General features: G+C 40.3%; 1 protein-coding gene across 1 annotated transcript in view; it reads left to right on the top strand.

The window, feature by feature from the left end:
• FRMD7 (FERM domain containing 7) overlaps positions 1-16,598 on the top strand; it is a 50,902-nt gene that overhangs the window by 13,347 nt on the left and 20,957 nt on the right. The window contains exons 2-3 of the mRNA XM_002763268.6: positions 14,456-14,560; positions 15,647-15,689. Of these exons, the coding sequence (XP_002763314.1) occupies positions 14,456-14,560; positions 15,647-15,689 (148 nt within the window). The remainder of the gene's footprint in view (positions 1-14,455; positions 14,561-15,646; positions 15,690-16,598) is intronic.

The following is a 16,598-nucleotide window of genomic DNA, read 5'->3' as shown; positions in this document are numbered from 1 at the left end:
GCAACATAGAGAGCCCTCTTTCTAAATGGAGTAAAGCTGATTCTAGGAAAAAAGAGACAGACTCGGGGAGCAAGTGAGGAAAGGGAGGCTAAAAGAGAAGATGAAATATTGAAGTCATAAGCAGAAAGTGGGAAAAGTGAGCCAACGATACAGTCCAAAGGTGAGAAAAGATAATAAAGTCAGGTAACATGGTTACCGGCGACTGGGAAGAGTAGTGGGGGGTTGGAGACTTAGGGGAGGTGGGGACTTTTAATCAGTAGAAAAAAAATAGAATGAATAAGACCTGCTGTTTGATAGTACAACAAGGTGGCTGTGGTCAATAATAACTTAATTGTACATTTTAAAATAAAGAGTGTAACTGAATTGTTTGTAACTCAAAGGATAAATGCTTAAGGGGATGAATACCCCGTTGTCCATGATGTGCTTACTCTACATCGCACGCCTGTATCAAAACATCTCATGTACCCCATAAATATATATACCTACTGTGTACCCACAAAAATTAAAAATGTGAAGTCAGGTAAACAGAGTGATTATGAAAGGAAGAAATGCATTTTTTAGAAAAACAAATTCTAGCTGTCTATCTCTTTCTTATCCTTCATACACCTAGATATTAGTTTTCTCTTTACACTGAAGGAGAGCCTGATACAATGAAATGAGCCCATTACTGGAGGCCAGAAGTCTTGGGTTCCACTCCCAGGTCTGCCATTAACCTGCTGAAAGATCTTAGGCAAGTCTTTTATGTGCTTTGGGTGAAAATCTCCCCACTTATAAAATGACGGGCTTGGAGTAAATGATATCTAATGGTCTGTTTTGTCCTGGATGTCTCATATTGCTAGATATATACAGAATCAATTTCAACTTTAAAATATAATTGCAAGTAACATTTAGAATTTGGTTGTGCATCATGCCCACCACATGGATTTAATGCTGAAGCGTTATGTGGAAACAAACAATTATAATTGTTTTAATTACCCAGAGTAGCTAGTAATTTCTATAAGACTTGGGAGCACTATCTTAAAAACACTATTATTACACTGTCACTTTTCAACGGTCTTTCCAATTTAGGCATGATAATTTCAATGTCCCAGGAGTGGGGACAAGATTGGTATTAGGCTGGTAATCTTGCTGGTAATCTTTCTCTCCCCCCACCCCCCTTAATATGAAGCTTAACTCTGAACAGTGGGAGTCTCTAGACTCCATCAAGTTACTCCAGCAAAGAATGTGAATCAGATGCAACCTGTCCAGGTCATTGTCAGGCCTGCATAAGGCCGCAGACAATTATACATAATCACTTCCTTGTAACTTTGAAAAGGTGTCTGACAGAAAGTATCGTCTATCAGGTACTGGACTAGCTATCTGATTCCAGAGTTCTCTTCGTAAATTGGTTTGGTTGTCGTCAATATGGCTGTGGGTATAGGGGGTGGTGGTCAGGCAGCTGTTCATCTTGATTCTCCAGGACCCCCCAGGATAGTCACGTGGGCCGGAAATCTTTCTGGGCAGTTAATCCTAAGCAACGTTAAGCCTTCCATCTTTCACACATGCAGCACTTTGAACTGCTTTATGTTTTCAGAAATAAAATAAAAACCAGTTGTAATTTGGTGTGAATTTCACACGTGCACAAGCAACTAAAAGGCTTGTTCTCTCTACTTACCCCCATCAGGAAACCTTAAGTACCCAGTCAAACTGTGCTTCCCTCCAGGGTTTATTGCTGAGTCCTGTGGGCTGTGGGGAAAGGGCCTCGGTTCACTTCCTACTTATTCTTTGTTCTTTGATGTGTCTAACTGCACCTTGCTCTCCAACAGATGCTCAAAGATTAGACTGCCTGCAGAGAGAGCTCCATTTTAGAAGGAACTGCTGCTACCTGGTAATTAGCCTTTCACCACTCTTAGCAGTTCTCCTTTTACCAGGAGTTAAAACCCCAGGAAGGGTTACAGCTTGGTCAATGAATTTCTTCCGCCTCTGCCCTGAAGGAGCTCCCTTTTCTAGTTCCCTGGGTGACTGAGTGCAAAATTTCAAATTATATTCAGCTTATTTCCTAGAAAACTTGTTGCAGCTGACTATATTGGTAAATGTGTAAAATATGAGTATTTTTTTAAAAAATGTCACTATATTTGCATTTTTACTGAAAAGTAAAACAGTCTTTAAAAAGAATCCCTCCTAGGGTTTATTCCTCAAGAAGTTCTGAGATTCTTGGATGCAGCCTGCAGAAAAAGCTTACCTTCAGAGGGGTCTAAACTCTCTGTAAATAAGGTCTGCACCTTATTGAAGTTTACAAACAGAGCTCAATTGAGGTGATGAAGTGCAGACCAAGATTTCACCAGATGGCTGAAATTAAATCAGCATCACTGAAAACTTGCTTAGCCTAGAATTACACTAAATGGTACCAAAATTCAGAACTATCTCCAGACTTCCTGTTCTAATTAACGAAGTCCAATCCTCTCACTGCAGTGTTCTGCTTGGTTCTGGCTTCCAAAATGCTATTCGGAGTTTAGGATTTGAAGAGTAAAGGATGGATGGAAATTAACCAAAAGGAGCTCATTCGCAGTGGTCCTCACAAATATGCTGAATGACAATGTGCTTATACTATTATAGATGGAACTGGTTCTGGGCCAGTGCCAGAGTGGGTGATTGGGGTAAGTTACAAAAGGGATAATACATGGGGAAGCTCTGAGGTTCACGAAAACCAGAAGGAAAATGCCAAGTGGTTGGCCAGACACACTGGTTCACGCCTATAGTCCCAGCACTTTGGGAGGCTGTGGCGGGTGGATCGCTTGAACTCAGGAGTTCAAGACCAGCCTGGGCAACATGGTGAAACCCCATTTCTACTAAAAATACAAAAATTAGGCAGTCTTATAACCCAGTCTCTAAATAAATTAATAAATAAATAAGCATTTTAAAACAAAATAAAAAAGATTAAGAAAAGAAAATGCCAGGTGGTGGACTTAATATTTTGTATTTATTTTTCTTTTTGAGACAGTCTTGCTCTGTCAGCCAGGCTGGAGTGCAGTGATGTGATCATACCTCACTGCAGTTGAACTCCTGGGCTCCCACCTCAGCCTCCTGAATCGCGGGACTACAGGCATGTACCACCACACACAGCTAATTGTTTAATTTTTATAGAGATGAGGTTTCACTATGTTTCCCAGGCTGGTCTTGAAGTCCTGGCCTCAAGAAATTCTCTTGCCTTGGTCTTCCAAAGCTCTCAGATCACAGGCATGAGCCACTGTGCCTGGGATAGGTGGGTGATTTTAAAAGGAAATGGTGAACACAATTGGTTGTCGGGAGATTTTATAAGTTAATGCCAGCAGAAAGCTTTTGAAATGAGAAGCCATGATTTCCTTTCCAGACCTGTGCAAAGGCTAGGGAGTGTTGAAGGAGTGGTTCACATATGTACACACATTGGTGAGAAATGTTCTGAGCATCCCCACTCTCAAATAGGTTGGTGCGGGGAGAATTCAGTAACAAGAGATGGGGAGTATGTGAGGCAAGCTGCTTGCGTAGCCCCTTGTGCATGTGGTCTGTGGGCCAACTGGTAAAACACAAACATCAAGGATGAGCCAAGTGATGCATAAAGGTGAATGAAAGATGAAAAAATAAAGCCTAAACTCAGCCATGATGCACACAAACCCTTACCCTGGCAGACAGCAAAAAAGGAGCAAGCCTGTAAGACCTGCAACGAGAATACCAGGAATCTCTAGGACACTCCCTCTCTCTTAACCTCCCCAAGTCCAACTGCACCTACTATAGAGCCATCTCTCCAATCTTTCTCTAGTCTCACTACCGCCGCCTTAATTCAGGCTACCATGTTCTCTCACCTGAACTATAGCAGCCCCAACTTGATTACCTGTCAGTTATTTTACCCCCTCCTCCACCTGTCCCTTAAACCATCATTCCTCAAAGTGTAGTCCACAGACCAGCAGCATCAGTCTCACCTGGGAGCTTGTTAGAAAAGTAGATTCACAGGCCTCACCACACATCTAGAGAATCTGAACCTGCAGTTTAACAAGATCCCCAGGTGATTCATATGCACTTTACAGCTTGGGCAGCAGTGCTCTAACTACTTTTAGGCTGGTGTCTCTAACACAACTCTGACCACGTCAAGTCCCTGCTGAATATCATCCAGTTACTCCTAACTCAACCCTGTACCTCACCTTCAAGGCACATGGCTTCACAAGTCACAAACAGCTCTCCTTGATATGACTCCTGCCTACTTTTCCAGCCCCAGGGTCTCACTGTCTCCTTCAGCAACACCAAACTGCTTGAGGTTCATTGCTCACACCAGATTTTCTAATCTCTTCTGTTTCGACATTCTACTTCTTTCCCCTGGCTAACTCCAATTCTTGCTTCACGCCTCAGCTTAGGTGCCCCTCTGTTAGGAATCCTTTATACTACACCCTCACCCACCTTTATGGGTTAGGTGATCTCACATTACCCCCTGCATACATCCCTCCACAAAATCACTTAGCTCAAACTGCTGTGATTAACCATGGATGTACCCGTCTTGTCTGCCAGCCTATGTATTCCTTGGTGATAATGCCTGTGTCTTACTCATCTCAGTGTCCCTGGAGCCTCGGAAAGTATATGGCACAGAGCAGGTGCTCAATAATCTGTGTTGAATTGAAGGGACAGTGGAAAGGATCGCAAAAGGGTAATGGCATACACAAAAAGGCAAGGGCAGGCACACAAAAATTAAGCCCAGAGTTTGGGCAGATGAAAATTACAAACAGGAAAACAAAAAGAGTTTGAAAAAGACAAACAATAGAGTAGAAAGTATGCTAAAGGAGAGATGAGGCAGTGGCTTTTAAAGGTTGATTAAGGAGAAGGTTAAGACTGATAAAATGGTTTTCTGTCTCTGTTTTTGTGTGTGGTTGTTATGGCTGAGACTAACCCGTGAAAAGGTGGAATCAGAGGGTTAAAAGGACTGGAAGGTAGTTCATTCATTTGCCACCGGGAGAGATGATCAGCTGATAATGGTTTCTCTGAGAGAAAACCAGTAGTTATGTATGTGATTGTAAATATTTCAGATTTTGAATATTCAAATAAATGTTTCCCTTGTCAAAATAGACCCCTCAGATGGTGCAGATGCTAATAGCTATGTGTATTAGTCCGTTCTTACATTGCTATGAAGAAATACCTGAAACCAGGTGATTTATTTTATATTTTTTTATAAAAAGCTTTAATTGATTCACAGTTCTGCATGGCTGGAAAGGCTTCAGGAAACTTACAATCATGGTGGAAGGCACCTCTTCACAGGGGTGCAGGAGAGAGAATGAATGCAAGCAGAGGAAATGTTGGACACTTACAAAACCATCAGATCTTGTGAGACTCACTCACTACCATGAGAACAGTATGGGGGAAACCTCACCCATGATACAATTACCTTCACCTGGTCCCGCCCTTGACACATGGGGATTATTATAATTTAAGATGAGATTTGGGTGGGGACACAGAGACAAACTATATCACTAGGTGAACACACACCAGGATTTGTCCAAGACAGGCCTGGTTTATACCTATTGTGACAGTATCCTTATTATGGTGTCCCCTGTTAGTACTCAACACTTATTGAGTCCTTCCTATGTGTCAGACACTGTGTAAAGAACTTTACACGAATATTCCCACTAGAAGCTCACTATGATCCCTTTTGAAATAGACATACAATTCACACAACATTAAATTAATCAAATTCATTGTTTTAAAGTATATAATTCAGAGGTTTTCTTTGTATATTCATTATGTTGTGCAACTGTCACAACCATGTAATCCCAGAATATTTTCATCACCTCCAAAAGAAACTCTATGCTCATTGTTACTCACTCCTACCCAGCTGCTGGAAACCACTAATTTATTTTCAGTCTCTCGGGATTTGCCTATTCTGGATATTTCATAGAAATTGAGTCATACAATATGTAACCTTTACTTTATGACTTCTGACAATCCTATTTTACAACTGAGGAAACTGAGGCTCAGATAGATTAAGTAGCTTGTCTACGATCACCCTTCTAGTGAGTAGAGGAGACAGAACTAAACCCAGGTGTGTCTGGCTCCAAAGCAAACATTCTTAGCCACCATGCTGTGCTGTCACCTCATATTTATTGCAAGGGCTCAGCACATTCTTGGAACTCCTCTTTGGTCCTCTGTAACTGGGCACATTCTTTCCAAAATGCCTCACAAATCTTCATTATTTGAGAGTGAATTTAGTGTTTGGGAAGAGCCAAAAGTCATAAAGAGCAAATATGGTAACTAAAGTAGACCATCAAGCTGGGTCATTGCTATAGACTGACTTGTATCGTCCCAAAATTTATATGTTGAAGCTCTAAGGCTCAGTCTGACTTTATTTAGATAGGACATTGAGGATGTAATTAAGGTTAAATAAGATCATAAGCATGGGTCCTTATCCAGTAAGATTGGTAGCTTTATAAGAAGAGGAAGATCTCTCTCTCTTTCTCTCTCCCCACCATGTAAAAATGTAACAAGAAGGCAGCCATTTACAAACCAAGAACAGAGCCCTTACCACAGCCCATTCATACTGGCACCCTCATCCCAGGTCTCCAGAGTCTAGGAATGTCGGCAAATAAATTTCTATTGTTTGAGCCACCCATTCTATGGTATTTTGTTATGGTAGCCTGAACTGGCTAAGACAGTCATATTTGCAGAGAAAAAAAATGAGGTATAGCCATAAAGTCAGGAGAATGAGTGATTATCATCTGTGACTTTGAGAATAATTTCCTGAAGGGGGCATAAGAAATATTTTGAATGCCAGAGTTAGCATTAGAAACAGGGGAAGCATCTATAAGACATTTTGTATGACACTATGCTTTTAACTTTTAGAATATCTATTGTATTTCTCTGGAAAATACAACAAGTATGAGAAAAAAGTAAAAATAACCCATTATGCTACTATTAATGATATGCTCTATTTCCTTGCAATCTATCTTTTCCTGAAACCTTAATTGTATAGTCTCTAATTTTCCAAAGCACACAGTTAATATGTAAGACACATTAAAATTTCTCTTTTAAAGAATCTTTTAATTTTAGGTTTGGGAGTACATGTGAAGGTTTGTTACATAGGTAAATTTGTATCACAGGGGTTTGTTGTACAGATTATTTCATCACACAGGTACTAAGCCCAGTACCTAATAGTTATCTTTTCTGCTTCCCTTCCTCCTCCTGCCTTCCACACTCAAGGAGAACCCAGTGTCTGTTGTTTTCTTCTTTGTGTTCATAATTTCTCATCATTTAGCTCCCACTTATAAGTGAGAACATGCATTATTTGGTTTTTTGTTCCTACATAAGCTTGCTAAGGATAATGGCCTCCGGCTCCATCCATGTTCCTGCAAAACACATGCTCCTATTCTTTTTTATGGCTGCACAGTATTTCATGATGTATATGTACCACATTTTCTTTATCCAATCTGTTGTTGATGAGCATTTAGGTTGATTCCATGTCTTTGCTATTGTGAATAGTGCTGCAATGAACATTTGCATGCATGTGTCTTTATGGCAGAATAATTTATATTCCTCTGAGTAGATACCTAGTAATGGGATTGCTGGGTCCAATGGTAGCTCTGCTTTTAACTCTTTGAGGAATTGCCATACTGCTTTCCATAATGGTTGAACTAATTTACACTCCCACCAACAGTGTATAAGTGTTCCCTTTTCTCTGCAACCTCGCCGGCATCTATTATTTTTTTACTTTAAAATAATAGCCATTCTGACTGGTGTGAGACGGTATCTTATTGTGGTTTTGATTTGCATTTCTCTAGTGATAAGTGAGCTTTTTTATATGCTTGTTGGCTGCATGTATGTCTTCTTTTAAAAAGTGTCTGTTCATATTCTTTGACCACTTTTTAATGGAGTTCTTTCTTTTTCTCTTGTAAATTTGTGTAAGTTCCTTATAGATTCTGGATACAATTTTTGTCAGATGCATAGCTTGCAAATATTATCTCCCATTCTGTAGGTTGTCTGTTTACTCTGTTGACAGTTTCTTTTGTTATGCAGAAGCTCCTAAGTTAAATTACATCTCATTTGTTGCGATTGTTTTTGGTATCTCTGTCATGAAATCTTTGCCCGTTCCTATGTCCAGGATGATATTACCTAGGTTGTCTTCCAGAGTTTTTATAGTTCTGGGTTTTACATTTAGGTCTTTAATCCATTTTCAGTTAATTCTTGTATTTTATGTAAGGAAGGGGTCCAGCTTCAATCTTCTGCTAATGGCTAGCCAGTTATCCAGGGACCATTTATTGAATGTGGAGTATATTCCCTATTGCTTGTTTTTATCAGCTTTTTTGAAGATTAGATGGTTGTAGGTGTGCAGCCTTATTTCTGGACTCTCTATTCTGTTCCATTGGCATATGTGCCTGCTTTTGTACCAGTACCCTGCTGTTTTGGTTACCGTAACCCTGTAGTATAGTTTGAAGTCAGGTAACATGATGCCTCCAGTTTGTTCTTTTTGCTTTGGATTGCCATGGCTATTCGGGCTCCTTTTTGTTCTGTATGAATTTTAAACAGTTTTTTTCTAGTTCTGTGAAGAATGTCATTGGTAGTTTGATGGGAGTTGCACTGAATCTGTAAATTGCTTTGGGCAGTATGGTCATTTTAGTGATACTGAGAATATTTTTTGTCAAATGTTGTCAAAGGTGGTTGTTGATCAGTTAATTGACAAAATTTGCTAAAGCAAAAGCTCATAACAAATCATATACATATACATACAGACATCTCAATTTTTAATTTTAACATAAAATGTATATATTTATATTCATATCCCAATCTTTTGATATAGGGCCAAGGACTTTTCTTTTTTTTTTTTTTTTTTTAATTTTTTATTGGATTATAGGTTTTGGGGTACATGAGCAGAGCATGCAAGACAGTTGCGTAGGTACACACATGGCAGTGTGCTTTGCTTTTCTTCTCCCCTTCACCCACATTTGGCATTTCTCCCCAGGCTATCCCTCCCCACCTCCCCCTCCCACTGGCCCTCCCCTTTTCCCCCCAATAGACCCCAGTGTTTAGTACTCCCCTTTCTGTGTCCATGTGTTCTCATTTTTCATCACCCACCTATGAGTGAGAATATGCGGTGTTTCATTTTCTGTTCTTGTGTCAGTTTGCTGAGGATGATGTTTTCCAGATTCATCCATGTCCCTACAAACGACACGAACTCATCGTTTCTGATTGCTGCATAATATTCCATGGTGTATATGTGCCACATTTTTCCAATCCAGTCTATTATCAATGGGCATTTGGGTTGATTCCAGGTCTTTGCTATTGGAAACAGTGCTGCAATGAACATTCGTGTACATGTGTCCTTATAGTAGAACGATTTATAGTCTTTTGGATATATACCCAGTAATGGGATTGCTGGGTCGAATGGAATTTCTATTTCTAAGGCCTTGAGGAATCGCCACACTGTCTTCCACAATGGTTGAACTAATTTACACTCCCACCAACAGTGTAAAAGTGTTCCTTTTTCTCCACATCCTCTCCAGCATCTGTTGTCTCCAGATTTTTTAATGATCGCCATTCTAACTGGCGTGAGATGGTATCTCAATGTGGTTTTGATTTGCATCTCTCTGATGACCAGTGACGATGAGCATTTTTTCATATGATTGTTGGCCTCATATATGTCTTCTTTCGTAAAGTATCTGTTCATATCCTTTGCCCACTTTTGAATGGGCTTGTTTTTTTCCTGTAAATCTGCTTGAGTTGTTTGTAAATTCTGGATATCAGCCCTTTGTCAGATGGGTAGACTGCGAAAATTTTTTCCCATTCTGTTGGTTGCCGATCCACTCTAGTGACTGTTTCTTTTGCCGTGCAGAAGCTGTGGAGTTTCATTAGGTCCCATTTGTCTATTTTGGCTTTTGTTGCCAATGCTTTTGGTGTTTTGTTCATGAAGTCCTTGCCTACTCCTATGTCCTGGATAGTTTTGCCTAGATTTCCTTCTAGGGTTTTTATGGTGCCAGGTCTTATGTTTAAGTCTTTAATCCATCTGGAGTTAATTTTAGTGTAAGGTGTCAGGAAGGGGTCCAGTTTCTGCTTTCTGCACATGGCTAGCCAGTTTTCCCAACACCATTTGTTAAACATGGAATCCTTGCCCCATTGCTTGTTTTTGTCAGGTTTATCAAAGATTGTATAGTTGTATGTATGTTGTGTTGCCTCCGGTGCCTCTGTTTTGTTCCATTGGTCTATATCTCTGTTTTGGTACCAGTACCATGCTGTTTTGATTACTGTAGCCTTGTAGTATAGTTTGAAATCCGGTAGTGTGATGCCCCCCGCTGTGTTCTTTTTGCTTAGAATTGACTTGGCTATCCCTTTTGGCTTTCTTCCATAAACCACATCCATAATCTATCATCAATGATTTCCAGTCTTGGTTTATTTAATGTGGAACAAGAATGTAAATGCTTGCAAAGCAGTGAGTACAGAATCTTTCCAGATTTTGATGTCTTTCCCCCCTCAATCTTTTATTCCTGTCATATCCAAAACTAATTTGACAGCACATATTTGGGGACTCTCCCGATTGAGTTTTTACAAAAATATCAATTGAAGTTTCATAGAAACAACTCTTGCTATTAGCACTCATAATAATTTTGGATACACATACCATTTAATTAAATGGTGTAATTATAATACCAAGTAGAACTTGTCAAAAATATTTTCAAGAACATAAATATTAGTAAGCACAGGACTCAACTGGTCACTGTCAAAGTGTACAATTATATTTGAGTACCCTACTGGCCATAAGCTTTCATTACAGTGTGGGCTCTGCCAATATTTTAAAGAGGGAATGGAAAGGATTATATGAGCATTATTAAGTGGAAGTTGGTTAAGAAAGTTTCTACCATCCTTGCTTATTAAAAACAAATTCAGACGAGTACAGGGTAAAAAGTTAAAGTCCGCCTTATTCTATCCCCTCTCTGGGAATATTGCTGGTAACAATTTGGTGTATATATTCCAGATTTATTACTATGCATATATCTATACATGTGCATTGCTGAAGTGCATATACATATGTGCATGTGCATATGATGTGCCAGGCACTGTACTGAGACCTTGATGTGAATTAATCCACACAACAACTCTATGAAATAATATCATTACTATCTTCATTTTCTCAGATGAGAAAACTGAGGCTCAGAAGAGTTCAGTAATTTGCCTAAGGTCACATAATGACTAACTTGTTTCCCTCTTAAGAGAACTATCATACTAACGGTATTTTTACTTTGGAACGCCTTGGCTATTCGGGTTCTTTTTTGTTACATAGGAATTTTAAAACAGTTTATGTACTAATGTACATGAATCAAGTTAAATGTTTGGGTTCGTTTATCCATTTATTGAATGTCCACTCTGCCAAGCACTGTTCTTAATTCCAAGAATTCAGACATGGTTTCTATCTTCAGGTATCTAGAAGCAGTAGATCAATCTGTTAGCTAAATGATTTGGCCCAATTCGTCCAGATAATAAGTGAATAGAGCAAGATTACAATCCTGATTTATTTTTAACAAATTGGTATATAACAGCTCTAGGTGCACAGAAAATTTAATAGATTTGTTTATAGAGCTAGCCACTTTGAATATTATTGTTTCCATGAGAAGATGAGTTTGGAGCCCTCAGAAATCAGTGTCTAATTGTTATGAACCAGTAAATTAAAGATTATAAATCTGAGTTATGAAAGATTTGTTTGAAATGATAGATAGATAGATATTTAAAGGCAGATATTAGGATGAAACAGGACTCCGGATTGGAGTTTCAATTCCTTGAGTGGAAGGACTGACGGATGGTAAAGAATTTAGATCTGCTAAGGAGCTTGATTAGAATGTTGAAAAGTACCAGCTTAAAAAAGAGCAAGCAATTGTACAGAGAATCAGAAGTCCAGAGAAAACAGGAAAGTTGAATGTAAGGCAATATTATGAGAAAGATAATCATAACATAAAAATTGAGAAATTGGATTATAATGATAGAAAAAATTAAAGGCTGCATGTTGAGACAGAACCAAGACCTTACCTATTACGTAACACATTCCACAAAGCTGGCCAATTTCAATGTACACTATGGAGTACTGAAGGAAAATGCCTCTCGCAGAGATGGGGGTGGAAAGCCTAGCCACGTGGGTGTCTGACCTCCAAATGTATAAATGCCAAAGGCTTTTAAAGCCAGTTGGCAACACTTACAGGGATGGAAGAATCAGGGAATTATTCTTATAAACATAGTATGGGATCTTACAGAAGGAAGCAAAAAGAAAGCCTTAATTAGGAACCTTAAAAGAATGGCTACAGATTCTTTGTGATTGTAGAAATATGTAAATATACAAACACATGGGACATGGCAGTTTTGATAGGGAGGACTAAGTGCCCTGATGGAAAATAAGAATAAAATATGAAGAGGAGAAAGAAAATCTTGAGCGTCTTAAATTGCTTGCAAAAAAAACTGGAGTTTATGACGGAATTTGGTCCTCGTGACTGAAATACTTCTTTGGTGTTGGAAAAAGTATTGCTGTCATCTCTCTCTCTTTAGAAATTCTTTTTTTTTTCATAATAAAAATCCCGTGGCAGCTCCTTGTCTGTGAAGGATTTTAAAAATAGGAGCGATTTCATCTGTCTGCAATGGTCTGTGTCAGCACTTGCCCTAGGCAAGGTTGCCACACAGGCAAAAATGTACCCCCCTCCTCGATAAACAGGCCCTCCCTGGCACCCCCATTCCCTTAGTGCCCCCCCAGAGGTACTGACCCCCTTTTCTTGGACTATAGCTCCATTGTAATCTCCCACATCAAATCAAACCCCCTTCCCCTCAGTAGAGCAGCTCTGTCTCCAGGTGCAAGGGATGAAATAGGTTTCACCCTTTGCGGCCTATTTTCATTTAAAATTAGGACCCAGGTTAACCCAAACGAATCTTGAGTCAGCGGAGCTCTGGGCAGTACAACCAAGTGGAGAGACGTCCATGGGGCGAGGGGCGTATTTTTGGTCGGTGGGGGGAGGGGGTGAAGTAGGCCGCCTTTCTGAAAGCTATTAAATCCCAGATGTGGGATCTGTTCAGTGTGGTGCTGCCTTGAGGGAGAGGGAGTGGGCGATGGTGGATGGACTCTCTGACCTCTCAAGGTTGCTGTTAATTCTATGGGTCGGTGATTTCCAACTACACTTCCCAGCGCCTGGCTTCCTTTGCAGTACTGTAGGCACCGCGTGACTCGGCTTTAACTAGAGGTTTTCAGCAGCGTGTCTTTGTGCCTATCAGCCAGGGCTCAATTTTCCCATCACGGTCCTCCTCGCAACAGCAACCCCTGGGTTCAGCAATGGTGGAAGCTAAAAATCAGCCCCAGCCACACTCAGCTCAAAGGGATTTTTCGCAGTGAACTCTTCAAAGCTCCTGTTGTCAGAGAAGCGGAAGAAAGGGACTGTTTTGTGCTCACAGTGTGTGGGGGCTTTACGAAGAAAAAAAAAATGTGTGGCCTTATGTGAACAGAGTATGCTGTATGCAGATTTGGTGGGGAAAGTTGCAAAATGAAATCTACTCAAGGGGCTCATATAATCATATGGTCAATTTCATGTTGGATCAACAAACATTCAGGAGCCCAGTACTATGTGCCAGGCTCTGAATTAGAACTAGTGAGTAACAAGAAAAATAAAGCAAAGTCCCTGCTATGGAGGAATTCAGTCTAACGGGGAAGATAGACATCCAGGGCAAGAAATGCTATGCTTGAGGTAAGCGAGAGTGTTTGGAGGTATAGGGGGGCTTGCCCTTGGCTCATCCTGTGGCTGATAGAGATCAAAGAAAGCTTCCCTGGGGAGATGACATCTGAGCTGAGTAGGAGTAAGCCAAACCAAAGAAATGTGGAAAGAGCGGTAGGTGGAGAAGGATGAAATGAGCAGAGGCATGTAGGCACACAATGACTGGACAGGTATGGGGAACTGTGAGCAGGCTGCACTTATTAGAGAGGACAGTGTCAGCAGGAGGTGGGCAAGAGGCTGGATGGTCAGGCATGGCCACAGGAGGGAGAGAGACTGGGTCTCCTGTGCTAAGGAATACAGGCTTTATCCTGAAGGGGAGCCACTGAAGGATTTCAAGCAGGGGAGTAATAGGGTCAGATTTACATCTTGACTAAACTATCTGTCAGTTTGCAAAAAATAATTCAAATTGCCCACGGGATGAACTCATTAAAGAATTCCATTGAAAGGGTAGATTTGCAGATCTAGCCATAGTTAAGTGCAAGGCTCTCTTTTTCCAAGATGGTTTGTCATGAGGCGTTTTAAGGGATGCCGCTGAAATGACATATGTGTCTACAGATAGATACGTGGATCTGTCTGTAAAGCTCAACATCTCTGAAAAGGATGCAAGTCCTCTAAACAGTGCTTAAAGGGAACAGGGCTTGCAGAGAGTCGTGTGGCTTCTGCCCTTTATTCAGTGCTGCAGTAACTGTATCAGGTTAGGAACGCAAATTGTGCTATCATCTTTTTGTTTTGTTTAGCAAAAGTCATCCGGGAAGGCATTGTTTAACCTGAGTTGCAGCCATCTAAATCTTGCCGAAAAGGAATATTTTGGATTAGAATTCTGCAGCCATTCTGGAAATAATGTAAGTTGGTTTCATTATAGGGTTCTTTGTGTCTAGCATTGTTTCTAAATGCAGTTTGCGCTAGGTGTGTAGGGTTCAGATCCCTGACTGAAAAATAAAAAACCCTTGCAACATGATTAGATTTAATAAGTAGTTTTCTCCTCCCTCTTTGTTTATTAGCAGTCACCTTGGCCAGGTGTGGTGGCTCACGCTTGTAATCCCAACACTTTGGGAAGCTGAGACAGGTGGATTACGTGAGGTCAGGAGTTCAAGACCAGCCTGGCCAACATGGGGAAACCCCATCTCTAAAAATACAAAAATTAGCTGGGTGTGGTGGTGCATGCCTGTAATCCCAGCTTCTTGGGAGGCCGAGTCAAGAGAATTGCTTGAACCCAGGAGGCAGAGATTGCTGTGAATCAGTATCTTGCCACTGCATCCCAGCCTGGGCAACAGAGTGAGACTCTGTCTCAAAACAACAACAAAGTCACCTCAGTTTGCCAGACACAAACTCTTTTACCCCACGTTCCTGTTTTGTCACTCTGTGAACAGCTATGCATGCTTTATCAATTTTGCCTTTCCAGAGCCTGGACCTCAACCTGCAGTACTAAGAGTTTTAACCTCACCAATGAATATTCAGAGGAATCTCCTTTCTCAGATCCTAACATTCATGATATTCTTCTGTTGTGTCCTGCCTTGGCGTATCTGTGATCTGGCACCTTCCCAGAAAGGCTCATTATGTCTCCTAGACTGACATCTGGGGACTGGAGGGTTCAAATGTCGAGCCAAATGCCTTCATTAGTCTTTGTAGCAACTAATGAGCCATGTATGTGACACCTCTGTCATCCTACTAAGGCAGTGGAGCAGTGATTCAAATGTCAACAAGGAAGTTTATAGATCAACAATATTCACTGTCATTGGGAAAATATAAGGGTGCAGATTAAATGTAGTATGCCATCTCCTTGACATTGCTGTTTATTTCTACCTTTAGAAGTCTAAATAGTCCTGGTACTTGTTTATTTCATGTTAATCTTTATCTTTTACTGAAAAGAAAAAAAAAGCTCTGCTTAGTGCCATCCTCTACCAATTTTTTCATTAATGTTATTACAGGTTTGGTTGGAACTTTTGAAGCCTGTAACAAAGCAGGTAAAAAGTAAGTATGGAAAATAATTTAAGGAATAGCGTTCACAGTTAGAGCTCGAAAAAGGTTTCAGCAACTTCACACAATTTCTCATTTTAATATAAGGGGAGAAAAGGGCTTTTAGATATTATTTCAATCCTTCATACATCCAGTAAATTCAGCAATTTAGAAAATTGTTTTAATTTTGCCTGAGATGAAAGAAATCATGCTGCTGGATCTTTGAGTAAATCTGAAGAACTCTGGTAATTACAGTACTCTGTGGATTGGCTTGAGGAATATCTCATTTTCTGGCACTGCAAATCTTCAAGCATCCTTGATGTCAGTGTGCAATGCCACTCACCGTCTGCCTGAAGATTCTTTAGTTATATTCTGTCACAAGCATTATTCATTCGCTTCAGTTCATATTTGAATGCCTACTATGTATGAAATATTTTTGCCCTATATTTTACAATCTAGTGTGATGGTTCTCAGATTTCAGTGTGCATTAGGATCACTTGAGTTTCTTGTTAAATGCCAATTCCTGGTCCTTATTCCTGGGTTGCCAATAACCTGCATGTTTACAAAATTCCACAGATGTTTCTGAGGCAGGCGGATTTCTATCAGCACTTTGCATGCATGGTTTTAGTGTCTCTTTTACTGGTTCCTCTTTCTCTGCCTGCTCTTTACATGTTAGTGCTTCCCACAGTTGTCTTCCCACTGCATAAGGATCATCTGTCACATTACTCCAGCAGCTTTTAGACCGATTGTCCCCATACATCATCTACACTACTCCCAAAGAAATCTATTGAAAACATCAACCTGATCACGTCACTCTCCTTCTTACAATGCTTCCATGGCTCCCGACTACCCTTGGAACAATAAACTCCCAACTCTTTTTTTTTTTTTTTTTTTTTTGAGACAGAGTTTTGCTCTTGTTACCCA

The sequence above is a fragment of the Callithrix jacchus genome, chromosome X, assembly GCF_049354715.1.
Source record: "Callithrix jacchus isolate 240 chromosome X, calJac240_pri, whole genome shotgun sequence".
In the NCBI taxonomy this organism is placed as follows: Eukaryota; Metazoa; Chordata; class Mammalia; order Primates; family Cebidae; genus Callithrix; species Callithrix jacchus.
This window is presented reverse-complemented; position numbering and strand designations above follow the sequence as displayed.